We start from the raw sequence: 21,170 nt of genomic DNA on the forward strand, positions 1-21,170 counted from the left end.
CGATCCAAGATACATCTGAAGGACTATGACAAAGAATGCTGTCCACCTCCAGAGAAAGAACTGTTGGAGTAGAAATGCAAATGAAAATATGACTTATCACTTGTTTATTTGGGTATATGGCTTGGGATTTTGGTTTTATAAGATTATTCACTCATAAAAATTAATGCTATGGAAATAAGTTTTTAGTGATTACACATATATATAAAATCCAGATTGAATTGCTTGTCAGCTATGGAAGGAGGGAGTGAAGAAGAGAGAAAATACAAATCATATGACTTTGGAAAACTTATGTGGTGATTTGTTATTAAAAGAAAAGAAAGATAAAAAAAATATCACTGAGGGAATGGATTTTTGGAGAAAAAAGGATTAGAGGATGGAAAAAAGGGGAAGTAAGAAAAAAAACAGAGAAAGAAGGGAAGAAATGAAAGATGGAAGGAAGGAAAGTAGGAAAAGAAAAGCAGCCAACTGATAAAATGGATGTGGGTGGACTTGGAAGTCAAGAAACCCTAAAGTCAAACCCTGTCTCAAATACTTATTGGCTAAGTGTTATTGGGTTAGGCACTAAACCTCTCTTGGGTAAACTACACCTGAGTTTCCTCATCTATAAAATTAAAATAATAATACCTATGTCACAGGGTTGTTTCAAAGATCAAATGAAATAACATATGTAAAGCACTTTGTGAACCTTAAAATGCTTTATAAAGTTAAATATAATTATGTTGTATAGATCTAAATTGGTTTCATATGTATTTAGTAAACATGCATTCATTAAGCACCTGCTATCATGGAGCTAAATTCTGCAGCTATGCAGGAAAGTAAAAAATATCCCCAACTTTCAAGGTGTTCACAGTCTAATTGGGGAGACATGTAAACATCGATGGATAAACAAGATACATACAGAATAAATTAGATATGATTTGCAGAGGGAAGAGACTAGCATTAAAGGGGACTCGTGAAGTAAGTAGGACTTTCACTAATATTTGAAGGTAACTTGGTGACTTAGGAGGCAAATGAGAAAGGACATCATCAGTTATGGGGCAGAGCTTATTTGGCTTCATGATATTTTAAGGTTTAAAGTATATTGAAAATATAAAAATCTACAAGAAAACTCATGAGCCATTTTGATTGCAATTTTGATAACCAGTAGAAGAGCTCTATCCACTAAGACTGACAACCATGAAAGACGAGATATTCAGGACTTTTCTATACACATTTTCTGTAGTTTGGCAAGAATCAGGGAGCAAAGGGGAGGGTGAAAATTGGGATGGGTGGTTTGTAGTAAGGGTCTATAACTTGGGGTGAATAACATTTTATCACCCTAGCTTTGACTAACCTTTTTCTTATACTGACCCATGTTTACTGCAAATGGAAGGAAAATCCACAGTCTGGTACAATCCCATTTGGGTCTGAGAACAGAGCTCTTGAGTTAATAGAAGATAGAAATTTTGTCACAGAATCTCTGGTCCTTCTGTATAACCAATGGAAACAGCAGGGTCACACAGAACTTTGTCTGAGAAACACTAGTATAAACCATTTGCACTGTTAATAGTATTCAACATAAAACCATTATTGATTAATCAATGAAAACTATTGTGAGTTTCACTGAAATGTACTTTTATAATTTTTATAATTTGCTCACATTCATTAATTACCTTGCCCCTCCTGTTATGCTCCCAGGATGTGCTTGAAATAAGTAGAAAACCTATTGTTGATCATAGAAGTCCAAGATTTTGGATAACCTAGAAGTTGAAATGAAACATGTCCTGCCCTTTGAATTGTCATCTTCCATGCCTCTCACATCTAGGATATACAAAGTTCAGTAAGAATACCAAACTCTCAGCTTTCCTAACTGAACTTTTGTCAGCTTTGCAATTAATTAAATTCCATTATTACAAATCATCAAGTAGCCCAAAAGGTTGCTGAGCTTGTGAGTGTGCTGAAGAAGGCAGAATCTAATGATAATTTGAGATGAGTAGGACACTAAATTTCTCTCTTGTTAATAATTAAAGTAGATAACTTATGTTTTTATTTATAGCTTCCAGAAATATCCGGCTCATTTCTGTGCACTGCAATGTCAGCTAATCATCTGCTTGTCAGGATCTGACTTGGGCTATTGTATTTTATTATCGGCGCACCCAGCTTCATTGGAAGCCATTAAATACAACCCATTTGTACTAAAAATAAAATCTCCAAAGGTTAGGTCCACTGTACTTCATTTCTGTTACTTTCCTGGTCTTCCTGCCTTGTCATCTGCTTGGAAAAAATACAGTCATGAGGAATTTTTTTTTTTAAATGCTATTTACCGGTTTCAATTTCCCAGATGTAAACGGAATCATCTGCACATCCAACAATTAAGAAATTTTCTACAGGGTGCCATTTTATTGTTGTCACAGGAGAAAGGTGCTTCTGAGCCTTCAAAAGACATGTCTTTTCCTCAAGGTGGAGTAGTATAACCGAGTGGTCATTGCATACACAGCACACGATGTGATGATCTTTCAGCTAGAAAACAAATTACACTATTTATGTAGCAGGTAATTTAGTCTGATTTTTCTAATAGACTTTGATTTTGTATTTGTATGTTTTTGTTTTCATACATTGTTTACAGTGGCAAAAAAGTTTCTCTAAACCCTTATTTGTAACGCAACTTTTACTCTGATCAGCTCAAATTGCTATGGCAAAAATAAGGAAACACAAGATAATATCAAACTATTTAATAGACAGAGATTACAGTGGAAACTTCTGATTTGGATCCTATGATAAACTAAAGTAACAAACTTGACAAATATTCATCAAATTGAGACAAAATAAAGCCAATAGAAATAACAAGAACTAAATAAAAATAAGCAACAAAAACAAAAATTCACTTACTCTCTTTCCTCAAACTAACACTGATAGATTCACTCTAGTTAGATTTGCCTAACATAAACCAATATTTCTCATTTGTCACCTCAAAAAAATGGTAATACTATTCACAGATCCATATAGCACAACACATGCTGGAGAGTCAGCAGTCCTAGATTCTACTATGGGTTCTGGCACAAGCAATGATTATAGTCTTAGGCATAGCTTTTTTTTATGGTTGACTCATCTTAACAATTAAATGGAAATATTACTCATTGGCACTACCTATCTGAGAGAGAAGTCATAAAGAAAGTTCTTTGTAAACTACAAGGTGTACAGAAATGTGAGAAATAATATCATTATTCATCCCATGAGTTTGACCATAGTCTAAAAGAGCAATTGGTATTTTCCAATTACATACAGACAATCTATGAAATAAGAATAACTTCACAGGGTAAGCATTACTCCATGAAATGCTATTTACTCCTTACTGTATAACTTGAATATAATTTAAGTCTAGGAGCACTGTCAAAATATGTCTGAGATTTAGCAATATTTTTTTATACTTTAACTTAAGTTTAAATATTTTCCCCAGGCACCAAGGAAAAAGGGAACAAGGCAAAAGGAAAAGCTGGGGGTTGAGGGAGGAAGGGACAATTTTCAGAACAGAACTAAGACATCCTGATACTGCAAAATGACATGATAATCTGGAAGCTGGACTTGGTTTACAGAGATCAAAGGTTTGGGGTGGAGTAGTATTAACAGCAAATGACAATTGACATCTGTCCTGGATTGACAGGGAGGAATAAGGAGGTTCTACAAGTATTCAACATATTTAAATCTATTTTTATTTATAAGGAGAGAATTTGCTCCCCCCATAATTAACACTTAGTTGTAGAAAGCAGATTCCATAACACATGTAATGATATCTTTGTTAACAAGGTGTTAAAATTGCAGCGATCCTTACAAAATATCATTCTGAGGGGGCAGCTGGGTGGCTCAATGGATTGAGTCAGACCTAGAGATGAGAGGTCCTAGATTCAAATATGATCTCAGACACTTCCTAGCTGGATGACCCTGGGTGAGTCACTTAACTCCAATTGCCTAGCCCTTATCACTCTTCTGTCATGGAACCAATATATAGTTTTGAATCTAAGGCATGTTATGGAGAGGGTTAAAGGGTTATATGTGTGTGTGTGTGTGTGTGTGTGTGTGTGTGTGTGTGTGTGTGTGTGTGTGTGTGTGTGTGTGTGTGTATAAATTAACAGTTTATTTATCTAAAGGGAGAAAGGGAAAAGGGAGAGGGATTAGCTAACATAATCCACTTAGAGATCAAACTCCTTTTACTTATATAACTATTCTAAATTAAATTTCTAAGTTATAATTAAGGTTAAGGGGTTTTGTTAGGAACAGGGCCAGGGACAAGTGGGCCAAAGATTCTCACAACACCAGAGTCCTCCTTTGGGTCAAGCAGCAATCCCAGTTTCTGGGAGTTCTGAGTGGAATGTTGGTCTGCAGGGTCTCATGCTGTCAGCTAGCCCTGCTAGAAATCCCTTACTACAGGCATAAAGTAAGGGTTTAAAAAAAATATATATATATATATATATATATATATATTATTCTGAGTAAATCAGAAGGGGCAACATTATCGGTTGAGTTTGAGTTAAAAATAAGCCATGCCCTGGGCTGGAGTGGGCTGAAGATAACCAAGCTCTGGAGAAAGGTCATAGATTTTAAGTTTAGAAGCTGCCTGTGTAGAAAACCCCAAATATAAGTTTGACCATGGCACTAAACACAGGAGATACTCCATCCAGAAAGAAAACCACCCTATCCGGCATTAGGAGGATCAGTTAAAGAGAGTTTAAGGAGCAGTGACACAGCCTCTGGAAGGATTGACAGGAGACTCGAGAAACTGCTTCAAAGAAAACCACCTCAAAAAGAGAGAGGGAAGGGGACAGAGGCAGACAGACAGACAAACACAGAGAGACACAGAGAACTCTTTGTAGACTTAAGGGAGAACCAGTCCAGACAATTGAAGAAAGAGCTGTGAATATCCCACCAGCTGAGACCAACCACCCTAGATGGAGATCAGAGAGAACATTTATTTTTCACTGAGAATATACACTGTTTCTAGTACTTCTTTCATATCCTCATTCTTTCCTAATTATCATTGATTATAATTATCTCATTGTTATTAGATTCTATAGATAAAACCTTTAAATGTAACACAAATATGGGCTAATATTGTCATTTACAATGTTTGTTATCAGAGAATAAATAGCAAATTAGCCAATTGCTAATGGAAAAGATTTTTAAGGTTAGAAACTATTAAATAAGGGCTCTGGATTTCCTTTCTTCCAATTAACACTGGTTCTTCTATTTTAGTTGATAAGTAACAATCATATTTCTATTTGACTTTCTAAATTATCTATAAAGACTGAATTTCTGTATCACAGAAAGTTGTAATTAACTTCAAACCTAAATCAGATAATAAGTCCTTTTCCTAAGGCAAATATAGGAAAAAAGAATAAGGGAATTTTCTTTATTAAACTCAACTAAAATAAAATCTCTTAAGTTTCAAGGATAAACTAAAGTACAAAGAAAACTGTTAAGCAATTCAAAAAATAATAATAACTGAGTGATAATTTTCCCATTTTACTTACTGTGAAGATTTCTGGTGACATCAAAAGGCTTGTTACTGCACCTGCCCTCAAAAAGAATTTATGCAAAACTTCTTCAGTAAAGATATCCCACCAGATTACACAAGATTCTTGATCCCCAGAAACCATCCAGCTCTGATCTAATTTGGAAGAGTGACTATGAGGATAAAGTAAGGAAGTAACACTTTTGTTGTGACCGCTGAGAACTTTGTAAGGCAGGGAATCTGAAAGCAGAAAGAAGAAAATTAGATATTTTCTACCAGCTCAAGAATGAGGCTTAATTTTTTTTGAAAATTTTATTTTGGGTCTATGTTTTTATGAAAAGGAGTACCATGGCCAAACTGATGAGCTTTGTCCCCTACTACTTCTCTCACCTTCACAAAAACAAACAAACAACAACAACAAAACCTCTGAGTATCTGTTTTTTGTTTTGTTTTTGGCAAAGGGTCCCTTTAGATAAGAGAAAGTTACCACTTCAAAAACAAGGAACAAAGCTCACAAGGGCCTGAGCTACTGAAGAATAAATTTCCCTAAGAGTCCATTAATATGATTTGTTACTATAAGGTACAGGCGGAAGCATCTTTTAAACTTTTTGCTCTTCTTTTGAAGTTGAATAATATACACTATTGCTACTATGATGGGGAGAAAAAAGGTTTGTCTTTACTAAAGTATAACAATATAAAGAAAAATTATATTGCGTTTTTCAGAATTTCATTCATATAAACTGGTGTTAAACTGGTTAAATAAATCAGGAACTACATAAGAATGAATGGAAACCCTATGTAGGAGTCAAATAATGTTCTCTCTGAATGGGTGGACCATTTTCTTCTTTTCCCCCAAGCAAATCTGCTGGACATTTTATAACTTTACACCTGACATCAGGAGAAAGATCAGGATACAGTTACTAAGTACAGTACCTCATAAAAGGGATTGATAAAAAAAAGGAAAATATGATAAAAATAATAACAAAATTAAAATAAATTATTAAAAATAAATTAAATATATTATATATTTATACATAAATATATAAATAAATTAAAATTAAAATTAAAATAGCCTATAACAGTAGTATATTTGAGAGGCAGTATTCTTTGCCACATCTTAGTGAGTCAGTCAATGAACAAACAGTATGTATATAAGTAATTCTAAAAGAGATAACTGGCTCTTACAAGGACTATATATGAATGCAGAGGATTCCCAGGTCCTCCAGGTCTTCAATCTCTCCTGAGCTCCAGTTCCAAACACCCTCTGGACATTTCTAATACCATGTGGATTAAACAACTCAAAAGCAATATATCCAAATTTTCATTTATTGTCTTTTCCCAAAAACCTGCCCCTTTTCTTCCTAATTTACTTTTTTTTTCTTTTGAGGAAACCATTTTTCAGTCATTTGGGTTCTTGACCTTAGTTATCCTTGTCTTTACTTTCTTTTGTCCTAACAGATCCAATCAGTCACCAAGTTTCATCAAATATAACTATAGGAGACATTTAGGTGACTTGATGAATTGAATACTAGGTCTATAAATGGGAGGATCCGAGGTTCAAATCTGACCTCAGATATTTTCTAGTTGTATGACCCTGGGCAAGTCACTTAACCCCTATTGTCTTGGCCTTATGACTTTTCTGCCTTGGAACTAATGCATAGTATTGATTATAAGATGGAAGGCAAGGGTTTAAAAAACATCTATCTTTAAAGTCTCTGACATCAACCCACTTCTTTCCACTTAATCACCACTTTTTTGGAGATCCCTATCACCTCTTACTTCAATTACTGTAGTAGTCTAATTGTCCTCACAATTTCTCTTTTATTCTTCTACAATCAATAAAATCTGCCAACTTGATATTCTTAAATTTACAGCTTTGACTATGTGATCACCCTGATCATGAAGCTTCACCGTCTTCCCACTGTATCTTGGATTAAATAAGAGATCCCCCATTTTTTGGCATTTTAACTCCTTCACGATCTGCTTTCAATCTAGAATTGATTTTAAATTACTCCCCTTCTTTCATTCAATATTCTAGGTAAACTGGCTTTCTTGCAGTTTCCACACACATAGTAGTCAGTCTTAATTCTCTACACCTTCATATACTCCATCTCTAAAATGAAAAACTAAAACTCATTTTAGTTAAATAAAGGTTTAAAAACCTTTAAAATTCAGCTTTACTTACTTATGAACCTGAGCTTTGAAGCTTCCAAATATCCTTATCACCCAAGTCCCACAAAACTATTTTGAATTTACTCTGTATATTTGCATCATTTATTTATTCTCATGTCACATTCCACTACCACTCTGCCTCCAGGAGAATATCAAATCCTTTGAGAAAAGTGAGGGTTTCATTTTTGTCATATTCCCAGAATTAAGGACAAACAAGCACCTGGCCCAACTCATGCTTAAGTTTGTGAGGACCCGGGACCTCAACATGCCTCCGCCCACCAAATTCAACTTGTTGCTCAAAATCTACTAATGTTTAACCTTGACCTGTTATTACAACGTCAAAAAATTGACTAAAATTAAACAAAACTATTGACAAGTACCAGGTATGGACAACTGTCTGCTACACCTCTCAGAAACCAACTGGTCTTGGAAAAACTCAAACTCAGTGTTTCTTTTTTTTTTTTTAATCCAGTGAGGACTAAGTGGCTTGCCCAGGGTCACACAGTCAGCAAGTGTCACCGACCAAATTTGAACCCAGGACCTCCTATCTCTATGCTCTCAATCTACTGAGACATTCAGCTGCTTCTCCAACCACAATGCTTCTTTTTAGCATGAAACATTGCCTCTGATTTGACTTGACATTGTTTAATGAATTCAACCAATTACCTTTCCTAAATAAGGCATTATCTTCCAAAAGTCCTGCTTTTGCTGCATTTAAAGCAAGTGTTATAAAGATCCTCCCATCTTCACATCCACATATTAGTTTGTCAAAATCTGGAATAAACATGGATGAAGTGACTGCTGGGCTTCCAGCTCCATCTTCAAACGCACAGAAACCATCAATAATGCTGGGTGATATAGTGTGATATTTTTCAAAATTATCTTGAAGGGTATAGGTGGTAGTTATTGGTATTTCTAGAAAGGGGAAAAAAGGGAAAGAAGAATTAAAAAAAAACCCAAACATGATAATCCATCACAATCACTGAAAGAACTGAGTCAATGAGTCTTTGGGGCTTCCAAAAACTCCTAACTACTCAATAGCTGCATACAAACTGGCTAATACTTCTCTTATAATCCAAGGTCTTCGATCCTAAAAGGGCACCATTGGGGATCCATGCTAGACTGGAGCAACTGAAGATACTTGGGAAAATCATGGGATGATCAAATTGGCTCTGAGGAATAACATATGGAACTTTGGGTTTGACTTAGCCAAAGATAAGAAGGCAAGATGGAGTTTTAGTGTATGAGAGTAGAAAGATATGGAATCAGTCTGGAATAAAGAACTTTAGGTTTAAATGCCAGTTCTAAATCACTTAAGTAGTCATTTGGCTGTCAAAGGAGATGGTTGGATTAGGTGACCTTTAAGGTTTCTTCTCATTCTAAAGCTCCTAATGCTCTGATGTTAGGTCACTCAAGGGAAAGTTTCAATCTGAAAATGACAAAATACTTGAATATTTCTGAAGTTTAGTAGCTATTGTAGATACTCTATGTGGTATATATTTTTGTATATATATATATTTGTATATATATTTGTGACAATCTGGATCCTAGCCATCTTGTACCCTGAATTCTGAGGATACTTCCGCAGTTACTGATCACGTTTGAGATTTAAGTAAAGCTTTTAAAAGACTCGTAACATTTTTAAGTACTCATTCTCATACATCAGAAAGGGGACCAAAGATATCATTTAGCCCAAACTCCCTTATTGTACATCTAAAGAAACTAAGGCCTAAACTAAGTTCACAGAGGTAATAAGAAAGAAAACTTGCATTTGTCCTCTCATGCCAAAACCAGAACTTTTTTTCCCTGCTTCTCTGAATACTTCAAAATTGACTAGAATTCTAAGATCAAATGGTTAGAGACAGAACTGGAGCGACCTTAGAATTTGTCAAATCCAACTGCTTTAATTTATAAATGAGGAAACAGACTCAGAGAACTAAAATGAATTTTAATTTAATTTAAAGTAAAATTTAAATTACAGCTGACATGGGATTAGAATGTGGGTCTTCCCAATTCTGTGTTCAATGCTGCACCTATTAGTCTATTATATATTACTATGGGAAAAGCTAAAATCACCATTTGTCTCTACACCATTTCTTGTTGTTCATTTGTTTCAGTTGTGTCTAATTCTTCATGAACCCACTTGGAGTTTTCTTGGCAGACACTAAGAGGGGTTTGCCATTTCCTTCTGTGGCTCATTTTATAGATGAGGAAACTGAGGCAAACAGATTAAGGTCACAAAGCTATTAAGGGTTTGAAGCCAAATCTGATCTCAGGTCTTCCTGAATCCAGGCTCAGAACCCTATCTACTAAGCAACCTAGCTATTACGCTCTGCCACCCTATTTTCCTCTCCAACTTGCAAAGTCAAGCAGAAAGAACAAGAAGTTTTTCCCCAGTTTCAAAAACAGATATTTCACATATTTAGCAAAAGAAATAATCTTTCTTACCTTTAGGAGAACCATCAAACTTTGATACTGGAACATCAGGGATATGCCATAAAGTGATTCTTCCAGACATTTCTCCTGAGAAGAGGACTTTATAGAAAGGTTCCTTTCGTTCATTGAGATAGCCCATAACAAATGGATAGCTCTGCATCAGAAATAAATTAAAATTTTACACATGGGGGAAAAGGCAAAATTTAGAAATTTATGATAGCCATGGTTGTAGTAAGTAGGGATTAAAAGAGATAAGAAAAAGTAAACACACAGACTAACTTTCTTGCATAAATGTTTTATTTATTCTCTTGATATCTCTAACCTTAATCTATAACTGAAACAAGGATGTGACCAGCTTTAATGGAAACTCTGGGCATCATACAAAGAGATTCAGTCACTAGTTAGTTATTAATGCTCTCAAAAGGAGGGAAAATATCCTAAATATAACAGGTTACATATTGTAAATACAGCATCTAACTAGTGATGGCTGAGAGGCTTGGAAAAATCTCAAGACTAGCTTCCACATCAAATATTCTATGGATGACCTTTTCAGACCTTGAGTATAAAAGAAAAAAGTAAACTACAATCAGTTAATTCTGCCATCTAACAATCTTTCCTTGATGATTCAGAGGGTACTTCAGGATCTTAAAATGGCCTGAATTATTATCATTTTGAACAAATATGCTAGCTAAGTTCTGCTTATCAGAATTCCTGGTTCATATAGCATTGTCATTTCTGTTTGCACTGCACTCATCTCGACTTTCTACTATTCACCAACTGAAAAGCTAGAACTGACACAATTGATTCCCTCCACATATTATCAATCCAGAGACACACAATGCTTTTAGTAGACTAAAACCAAGTGCTCTCAAGTCCTAGAAACATTGTACTTTGTACCTAAATGAATTAAATTAAGTCCTCCCAAGAAGTAGAAATAATAAGCAATTTAAATTTGCAAAACTTTGAAATGAGTATAAAAATGGATTCTTTTGTTAAATAAGGTAAAAAACTGAAAAATATGTCAACATGATTTCTTTCAAATTCAGATTTACAAATAAAAATAATCTGTACAGGGTCATCAGCCATTTATGCAGATAAAATTGTATTGATGACTTTCCCCAATTTGATCAGTTTGCATTTCATTGCACCACCCAACTTTTTTATTAACTGTGATTTTTAAGAATCGGAATTGCTTCATGGAAACATGCAAAAGTTACAACTCCTAAAAAACATTAAGTTAAGTAATTGTTAGAAATATTGTAACAGCTGCTGGTGTAAGTCAAGCATTTCAAGGATCCACAATGAAAGAGGAAGACTTGCAACAAAAAGAATTGGTTGAAAACAAAAAACAATATCAAGTGACAAACTATTCTTGCAAAACAGCCCAATTAATCCTTAGAAAATAAGCAAAGACCTTTGAGGGATCTAGTAGTTGAAGGGGTTGTTATTGATGCCTCTACAAAAAAAACACAAGCTTTTTAAAGTTGAAAGAATATTGAGGATAATTTTTTAAAAAACACTGCAAACTGTTGCTATCTAAAAGGGATGGAGGGGAGAGTAAGACAATACAAAGACTGCAATTTACTGAAAATAGAAAACCAAAAAAGATGAAGATTCTTATATTTTTCTGTTTTTCCCATTTTAAGTACTACAATCTTTGTATTGTCATGTTCTCTCCACCCTTATTGGTTTTATAATTTCCCCTTTTTTCCTAAATTCTTTGCTTCCCTGAAGGGATCAGTAACAGATGAAATTATTGGCGATGCAAAAACAAAAGATACTAATTTTTTTTCAAAAAATGACAGTATAGGCTATATATACTCAAAATTAAACTCAGAAAAATGTGACAATCAACAGTATACTTAAAGTGCCATGTGATGAAAATGGAGTGTCTGAGATTTAAACTCAGGAAGGCGAGACCTCACTTCAGACCCAGCCCTCTATCTGCTGAGCCACTGACTTACTCCTCTTATATGCCAAACTCAATGTTAGTTTCACTACATACATTGCCTCCTTTCCTGAGTCTGATTGTATGGCATATTTTTTGTTTATTTACATATTTTTAAGCATGACAGAACTTTTTTTAAAAAGAGAATGAGATGGCAGGGAATGTATCAGGAGCTAAGAGTCAAGGACATATTTTAATTTAATTTTCATCTTGGTAAGTCTGACCTCCACAAAGTGCTACTCCAAAGCCTGACAACATGATGGTGAACTTATCCAAAAAAAAGTAGAATAGCAAAGAATAAGAAAAGGCTTTGATTATAGACTGCAACAAATTGTGTCTGCTCCATGAGGCCAAGTCATATTAAGCATGGATACGCTTATCACTAGTCACCTGCTTCCTTCACTGAACTCTTTGGCCATGGCAAACAATGAAACAAAAGGAAAATACAAAATGGACTTCAGTTCTACATTGCCACCTTCTCCTTTTCAAGTGACAATAGTAGAGTTGAGGAAATTTAATATAGAGCCTTCACCTTTTTTTAATTAACAACTTTTTATAAACATATAAATTATATAAGTATATATAATATAAAATTATCTATAAACATAAGTTATATATTTATAAGTATATATAATATAAAATTGTCTATAAAAATTGGTACTCCACATTTTAAGTCCAATGATAAAAGAGGAAATATATTACCAGGGAAACTCATTTATGCCAATCCTGACATTCTCAATATAAACAAATTTTTTTCAATATAAATAAAATATTCTTGGTATAAACATAACCAAAAGATAAAATCTGGAATAAATAAAAAGGATAGCTCAAAGCTTCTTCTTGTACACATAAATAATGTAACCAGCAGAGCTGATTGTATCATGTATCCAAAAGCAACACGAAACAGCATTCCTTGGGATCTTTGGTCATCTGATATTGTGGTACTATGGCTAAGTATTTGCAGAATTACCAATAGAAAACAAATTGCAGCAAAACTTCAATTTCATAGGATTTCATATGTAGGAATACATTAGGATGGCCCCAAATCATACTGCAATATTTTGTGTGATGTCTATATAATATGTACATATTATTCCCTCTTCCACTCTAGCTAGTGGCCTCTCTGGCTTTTGTTACATCTTAAATAAAAGCCTATCTTTTACTAGAAGTTTTTCCACGGCACCTTCCCTCTTTTATTATTTACTATCTATCATATATATAGTTCACTTCATATATGCTTATTTGCATAGTCTCCCTCAGTGTAATTTCCTTAGGATGGGGACTATCTTGTGCTTCTTTTTGTGGTCTCAGTGCTTAGCATGGTTTCTGGCACATGGTAGGCACTTAATACTGATTGCCATAATATACAAACTAAAGTATATACTGTGGATCCTAGAGTTGAAAAAGAAGAATGGTGTAGGACAGATTTCCTTTGTGAAATCCCCAATTTTTTTTTATAAATCCCAAAGCTTTTCACTGAAATAAATGTCCATCTTTTTAACATTAATATTCTTCCAGCATAAATCTTAGTGTGGCTTGGATTTAAAGAATACCAGTCTCAGAAAAAGTAAAGTGTAACATTAATCAAAGGATAATGATGAGGTACATTATGGATATGAATGGGCTATGGCATATTAAAAATGAGCTGCAAAGGAAAGCAGCTTAAAGGATGGCCAAACAGATATATGACCAGAAAAAATAATAAATTGGACATGTATGAAGAATAAGAAACAAAAGATAAGAGAGACCACATATTCCTCTGGTATTCATTCAGTGATATGAAACTAGAAAAAGCCACCCAACATGTTAGGTGGATGTTCTGATTCAGATTCATGTGAAGACATAATCAAGAGTTGCTCAAGAAGAGCAAGAATGAATGAGTGTGGTCAAGACTCATACTAATGAACTCTGAAGCTAAGCACTGAATAAATTGTCATTGATGAAGAAGTTTAAGTTTAAAAAAATCAACGATAAGGAATGGGGGTCAGTGGGTGAGGGTGGAGATGTCTTCATATTCATTAACTGGTAGGTAAGGGTGGGGCAGTGCTGCCTAAAGACCTTTATTTTCTGGAAGTTAAAAAAAAAGAAGAAAACACTAAACATAATATTAAAAAGCCCTTCTTTTTACAGGGAATATTTTTGTTATGATGAGAAGCAAAGACATTAAAAGCATCAATTAAATAATGGCTTAGGCAAAATTATAGACTGAAAATAGTCTTTTTCTATATAGAACACAAAACAAAGTTGTGTTGGCCATTGTCAAATAACTGAAAAATCATCACCAGTGCTATACCTGAATTGAAACAGCATTTTCTAATTTTTAGCTGCCATCACCTATTCATAAAGTACTTATAAAACTCACAAAACAAGTTTAAGAGGAGGAAATTTTATGACTTCTCAACAACTTTAGCTGCCTAATTGAGCATGTCAACAACCAATAAATAGCAACATACATTATTCATTGTCCTACAAATCATTCAAGAATGTTTCATCTTTCTTACAGTAACTATTCTCATGCTTAATTGATGGCCAGATTGAATTGTCTTTCAAAACATCCTCAAATCATCTTGAGGATGATTATAGTAATTATACCTAGTACATACAAGACTGCAAACTGCAACAGGGTATTCAGGTATGCCCTCCAAATATGTGGGGACAAAGTTAGAAAGTTCACTCTCTAGAATCCAGTAAGTGTCCATGTAGCCAGAATGAGCTGAGAGAAGAATAATCATATAACAGTCATTTATTGAAGTAAATTAGCTAATGAGATCATTGTTTTTTGTTTGTATGTTTTTTTTTTCATGTTTTCTGAATCTCAGCAAGGAGCTCAAGGGGACTCCCTAGGGGGAAAAAAAGTGTACAAATCGAAAATTTAACTAAAGTAAAATTTTAATTTGGGAAACATATCTGGTATGGGAACGTCTTAAATAATATTATTTGATAAGTGATGAATGGTAGAAAAAAGTAGAAATGGACAGTAAAGAGTCAAGTGTTTATCCTACATCATACAGGAGGGAGGGTGACCTGACTTGATCAAGTATTTGGTCCATTTGGCAAATCTGTGGAGTAGAAATGAGTGTGCCTGTTTACCAAGACTTGATGCTTATCAGGGAATTTGGAAGTCTAAGTAGACTTTTCTATTGGGAAGAAAATGTGCTAAAGAGCTAGTAAAACATTTAGTATGTTCATCAGTTCTATTTGTCACTGTCATCTAAATAAACTGGCATTCGTGCTTACTGGATTTCTTTTGTATTTGGTAGCATGGATCAGTTGCCCTCAGAGTCTTATCACTTCTGGGTAGACTGATAAAATGAAAGTCTTCAACCTTAAAACTGAGAACCAAACTGTGGCCCTTTGGGGCTATCATTCAATGCCCCAACCCTGAGAAGCACCAGTCTTTTTATTGATATCTTTTATCTCTATCAGGGAGATGTATCATAGTACTTATTTATTAGAATGGGAGTTCCTTGAAGGCAAGAGGCTGTCATTTACTTTTGTATATTCTTCAGCACTCAGATATTGCTTTCTATTTAGGGATTCGTTTTGTTGAAATTATTCTGGAGAAGGTAGGTGGGGCAGTGGCCAGAGCACTGAGCTAGAGTCAGGAAGACTCCAGCCTCAGATGCTTCCTCATTATGGGCAAGTCATTTAATTCATTTGCTTCCGTTTTCTCATCTGTAAAATTTGAATAGTAATGACACCTACTTCCCATAATTGTGGTATGGATCAGCCAAGATTAGAATTATAAAGCATAATATGAACTGAATAAATGTTATTTTTCTTGTTATTATAGTTAATAGTTATTATTAAAGGAGATTAGAATACTTGCTCAGATCCAGCTTTTGATAGCTTTATGGCTACAGATGAATCTCAGTTTTGTCATGTATAAATGGGTATAATCATACTATCTATTGACTACTTAGTATGTGGAAAGTGCTTTTAAAATTTTAGTGTTACATAAAGGTAAGTACCTATTATATGAATAATATGATAATAATAGTAAAAACTTTAAAGAAATCCAGCGAATGATATTGACTTTAAAAATATGTTTAGGGAGCAGCTAGGTGGGCTCAAAAGACTGAGGCCCAGGCCTAGACAAAAGGTCCTGGGTTCCTCAGACATTTCCTAGCTGTGTGATCCTGAGCAAGCTACTTAGCCCTCACTGCCTCACTATTACCATACTTCTTTCTGGGAACCAATACACAATATTGATTCTAAAATGGATGGTAAGGTTTTTTTAATTTCAAAATATATTTAATAAAATCTAATTTTGTGGCAACTTTATAAAAAAAAATAAACCACTTCACAATAGCAGAATTATAGAAAGGAATATTTGAATTGATGATCCAAACCATTTTTTAATAACACTTCATTTTGAAATAATTATTTATCTAAAATATTAATTAAAAGAAGTTTCAGGAATTATTTCTCTTTATTGTCCATTACCTTATTTTCTTTGACAGAAGTAGAGCAGAGTAAATGAGGATACATGGTTTCTTTAAGTACTCTTCCATCAACAGGATATAAACTTTTTGAAAGTCCACTTGATTAAAAAAAAAAAGAAGAAATTTCAAAAAACGCAGATCCATTTATTTGTAGTTTATGATTATCCCTCTCTTCTTTTTTTTTAAGTCCAGGATTTACCAGTCAAGTTTCTAAACTCTGTTAGAAACAGTTAGGTTAATAATTACAAGTGACTTCTTTTTGAAAATCCGGCACCAGCTGTACAAGTTCTACATGGCTAATCTCATTCCTTCATCCCCTGCTGTTTCATACAAAGGCTGAAGCCTACCAAGCTTAGGGTAAATCTTCGAGTGCCAAAGTGGTTTTGTTCTGGTTTTTGATCATGAGCAACATGCAGAGACTTTGCTATAATAAACCTCCCAAAGTTCATTTTCTACCTGAACATTATGTGTGCTGTCCCCATCTGAGCCCACCTGTTCAGCAGCTGATAGATATAACTGTGACCATCTTCTGTCCAGATGATGATTCGGTGGGCAGCGAGCACCTCTCCACCAGCAAAGAACTCCCTGTTTTTACTGACTTCAGTGAGCAAGAGAGAAAAGTCACAGTAATCATAAACCTAAAAAAGAAAATTCATGGCTCATCAAGAACAAGCAATGTGTACTCGATTCTATCAATGTGATCATGATTTAAGTCGATCTATGGATAATTCTCAAGTGTACATTATATTTTACCTTTATCAATATACCAAAAACATCTTAATATAAATGTGGACCAATGTGGGCATCAGCTATTTTCTTTCCATGTAGTCATCCTTCAGTAGGTTTGAGTAAATTATGACCATGTTTCACAGTGGCCTTCTATAAAGCCAAATTTGACAAAAAAAAATAGAATCCACTATATAGTATATTGAAATGAAAAGGGCATTTTCAAATGGTGACACTTTCCCTTTTTTCTCGGGACAAATTGGGAGCTCAGTGATCTATATTCAGTGCATTCATAAAAAAAGAAGATGCTATATAATTGGACAATGAAAAATGGAAGCCCTTAAAAAGATAAATTATTGCAAGAGAAGAACATGACAATATTACTTTAAATTCTCAAGTGGAGGTATCATTTTTTAAAAATCTCTTATACATAAACATAGTAGCTTCCCATTATAACATGAATGGGTATTTTCTAGTCTAAGATAAACTATGGATTAAACACTATGCCACAAAGTATAAGAACTATATGCAGTAAAAACTTGGAGTAAGGTAAAACTGGCTGTTTCGTCAGAGCCTCAGATTAACATTCCAAATGATTTATGTCATATTTAAATCCCAATTTACTTTTCAATGTAACTATGATGAGAGTAAAGAAATCCATTGTGTCTACATACTACCTGCCAACATTTGGAAAATACCACCAGCAGAAGTCTTTCCGTGTAGGTGCAAAATCTTATTGTCCGGCAGTTGGGTAAGTCCAGAGATTTGGATTCTTTTTCATAAATATCTTTCCTTTCCTTAATAAGAAGTGGACATATGTTAATAGTAGCTCCTGGTGCTTTCGATTAATGCATATAATCAAATATATTTGTATGAGGTTACTTTTTATGATTTCAAAAGACCTCCACAATTCTTTTCTAACTTGTAATGCCTCTAATCAAGTAGCTTGAAATATAAATTGAGACTGTTACAGCCCTAAGTTCCAGAGTGCCTTACATATATAGTGATCATTCAGTAAATATTTTTTTTAATATAAACTCCTCTGTTTAGCTTTTAAAACTCTTCACAACTTGGCTCCAATCTGTTTTTATAGCCTCAAAAGACATTACTTCCCTGCTGCACTCTGATCTAAGCACACCAACTTTCTGTTCTTCATAACAGAATACCATCTCTTCTCTGGGTATTTGCATAGTTCATCTCACATTCCTTACATGTACTTTTTTTTACCTCTTCCTCATTGAATTCTTCCCATCTTCCTTTAAGTCCTTTAAGACATGGCTCAAGCACCATCTTTTTTTTTTTTTAATATATCCTTATCTTTTGATGGTATCAATTCTAACACAGAAAAGCAGCAAGGGCTAAGCAATCAGGGTTAAATGACTTGCCCAGGTGCTCAGATTTAGGAAGTGTCTGAGGCCAGATTTTAACCCAGGTCTTTTTGACTCCAGACCTGATGCTCTAAACACTATGCTACTTAGATGCCCCTCAAGTATTATCTTGTACATGAAATTTTTCCTGATTTCCCAAATTGTTTGTGTCTTTTCTCCCAAACTACCTGATATCTAACTACTTTGTATGTATTGGTATTGATTCATTTTTTATTTATGTTATATATGTTTCCATATGTACTCATTGGCTCTCTTATTAGAATTCAAGCTCTTTGTGAACAGAGATTGTTTCATTCTTGACCTTATAGCCCTACTATACCCAATACAACATTGTCGTCGGTTAATGGTTTCAGTCATGTTTGATTCTTCATGACCTTGTTTGGGATTTTCTTGGCAAAGATGCTGGAATAGTGTTGCCATTTCTTTCTCCATCTTATTTTACAGATGAGGAAATAGAAATAAACAGGGTTAAATGACTTGCCCAGTGTGATATCACTAGTAAGGGTTTGAGGTCATATTTGAACTCAGGAAGATGAATCTTCTTGACTCAAAGTCAAGTGCTCTATCCACTGTGCCACCTAGCTGTCCACTGGCACTCAATAGGTATTTATTAAATATTTGTTGATTGATTGATTGATGGTTATGATGTATTTCTTGCACTCAGAATTTCTGAGATCTTTCACTACAAAATCCCAGCTAGGTCAAAAGTCCACTCTAAGATGAGTCAGTCAACAAGCATTCAGTATGCACCCATTATGTGCCAGGGACTGTGCTTAGTGAAGGAGATGCAAAGAAAGGCAAACAAACAAAAATCTATTTTCTTCTCTCAAAGAGTTCTTAGTCCAAAGGAGAAGACAACATGCAAACAACTATCTACCGACAAGACATGGACAGGATAAATTGGAGATAATCAACAGAAGGAAGGACTAGCATTAAGCAAATTTATATATATATATATATATATATATATATATATATATATATATATATATATATATATATATATATATATATATATATATTAGCAAAGGTTTCTTGTAGACAGTTGGATTTTACCTGTGACTTGAAGGCAGCAGGGTTACTGATGTGATAAGAGAGAGAATTATAAGCTTGTAAACATACACACAGTCAGGAAAAGGAGTAGCCTCTGTGAGGAATAGCAAAGAGGCCAACATCATTGGACTGAGGAGTACTTAAAGAGGACTACGGGTAAAGGTAAACTCTTTTAGAACCAATACTTTCATTAAAAGAGTAAACTATCCTTTAGCAAACAGTTGTTTCTGCTGTCTAGATCTGAAACCATTGCTTATAGTTTTAAGGAAAAAAAATATGGGTCTTGGATATATCATCAATTTATCTCTTGCCTAGGCCAAAGAATATTCCTCAATAACAGTAAAAATTCCTTTCTAAAGAATGTGAGGTGGCAGCTATGTGGCTTTGTAAAGAGAAAGCAAGACCTGGAGATGAGAGATCCTGGGTTCAAATCTGGCCTGATACTTTCTAGCTGTGTGATCTTCGGCAAGTGGCTTAGCCCCAACTGCCTAGCCCTTGCCACTCTTTTGCCTTGGATCCAATAAACAGTATTGATTTTTAAATGGAAAGTAAGGGGTTAAAAATAAATAAATTTTTGAAAAAAGAATGTGAGAAGTACTCCCAATAGTAAGGTGGAAGAAGTTCAGAACTACAGTAGTAGAAGGTAGAATGCATTGTCCATTTTGTTGTCTTTTTGTGTTGATTTTACCTGTTTCCTTTTTTATAAGGGAAAGTTCAAAGGGGAGTAAGTAATTTATCAGGAAATTACTATGAAATTAAAATGAAAAACCAAGAAGTCATAAGTAAAAAGGAAAGGGAGATCCAAAGTTATTGTCAACATCTTTTCCATCCCTTCCCCATTATTAAATATGTAAATAATTCTGCCAAAATGTAAGGCAATGAGTCCTATAGAGTACTTTCTGGGACCCCCACCTTTTTTCTCTCTCAGATCCCTTTTATGCACACCATTTAGCATGCAACTACCAAGAAAAGGATTGGCACTAAAAAGCTCCACAAATTCTTAACCTTTCTACACTTACAATGCCTAATTCTTAGACAAGGAACATTATTCTGCAAAACTGACCTGGATACTATTTATAGATGACGATAGATTCCATACTTTGAGATCTCCAGTTACAGATACCACCAAGAGAGAATCCTCTGTTTAAAAAAAAAAAAGGCATATGACATGCTAATCACTGGGCAACTCAGAGCCATGAGAAGGATCATTTATCTATCATTTATACACACTGGAGACCTGTATCAGTTTTAAAATATAATATATTCTAGTTGTCATTTAAAAGGAAAGAATAAACCCTTTGAGTGTTTGCATGTAATACACATTTCAAATCAAATCAATTGTCCTATTATCAGAGGATTCTCTTCCCCTGTATAGGCACTGTTAATTTAGAACTTGAACCTTTTATTTTTGTATCATATGATATATATCAAATTTAACTCTTCAACTTTCCTTCCTTTGTTATATCCTCAGGAAAAAAGGAAAGCAAAAAATACTGGTAATTTTAAATAAATACTTA

General features: G+C 34.3%; 1 protein-coding gene across 3 annotated transcripts in view; it reads right to left on the minus strand.

Annotated features, from left to right (window-relative positions):
• The window catches only part of WDR72 (WD repeat domain 72), a 325,916-nt gene that overhangs the window by 255,923 nt on the left and 48,823 nt on the right, over positions 1–21,170 (minus strand). For 2 of the 3 annotated variants that reach the window (XM_016427854.2, XM_007479982.3), the window contains exons 6-13: positions 20,717–20,793; positions 17,887–18,009; positions 16,979–17,124; positions 16,488–16,584; positions 10,106–10,247; positions 8,324–8,572; positions 5,505–5,725; positions 2,304–2,499 (exon numbers count right to left, since the gene is read on the minus strand). In XM_016427854.2, the coding sequence (XP_016283340.2) occupies positions 2,304–2,499; positions 5,505–5,725; positions 8,324–8,572; positions 10,106–10,247; positions 16,488–16,584; positions 16,979–17,124; positions 17,887–18,009; positions 20,717–20,793 (1,251 nt within the window). The remainder of the gene's footprint in view (positions 1–2,303; positions 2,500–5,504; positions 5,726–8,323; positions 8,573–10,105; positions 10,248–16,487; positions 16,585–16,978; positions 17,125–17,886; positions 18,010–20,716; positions 20,794–21,170) is intronic. The other variant, XM_007479979.3, reaches the window with a different exon arrangement.

The sequence above is a fragment of the Monodelphis domestica genome, chromosome 1 (assembly GCF_027887165.1).
Source record: "Monodelphis domestica isolate mMonDom1 chromosome 1, mMonDom1.pri, whole genome shotgun sequence".
Classification (NCBI taxonomy): Eukaryota; Metazoa; Chordata; class Mammalia; order Didelphimorphia; family Didelphidae; genus Monodelphis; species Monodelphis domestica.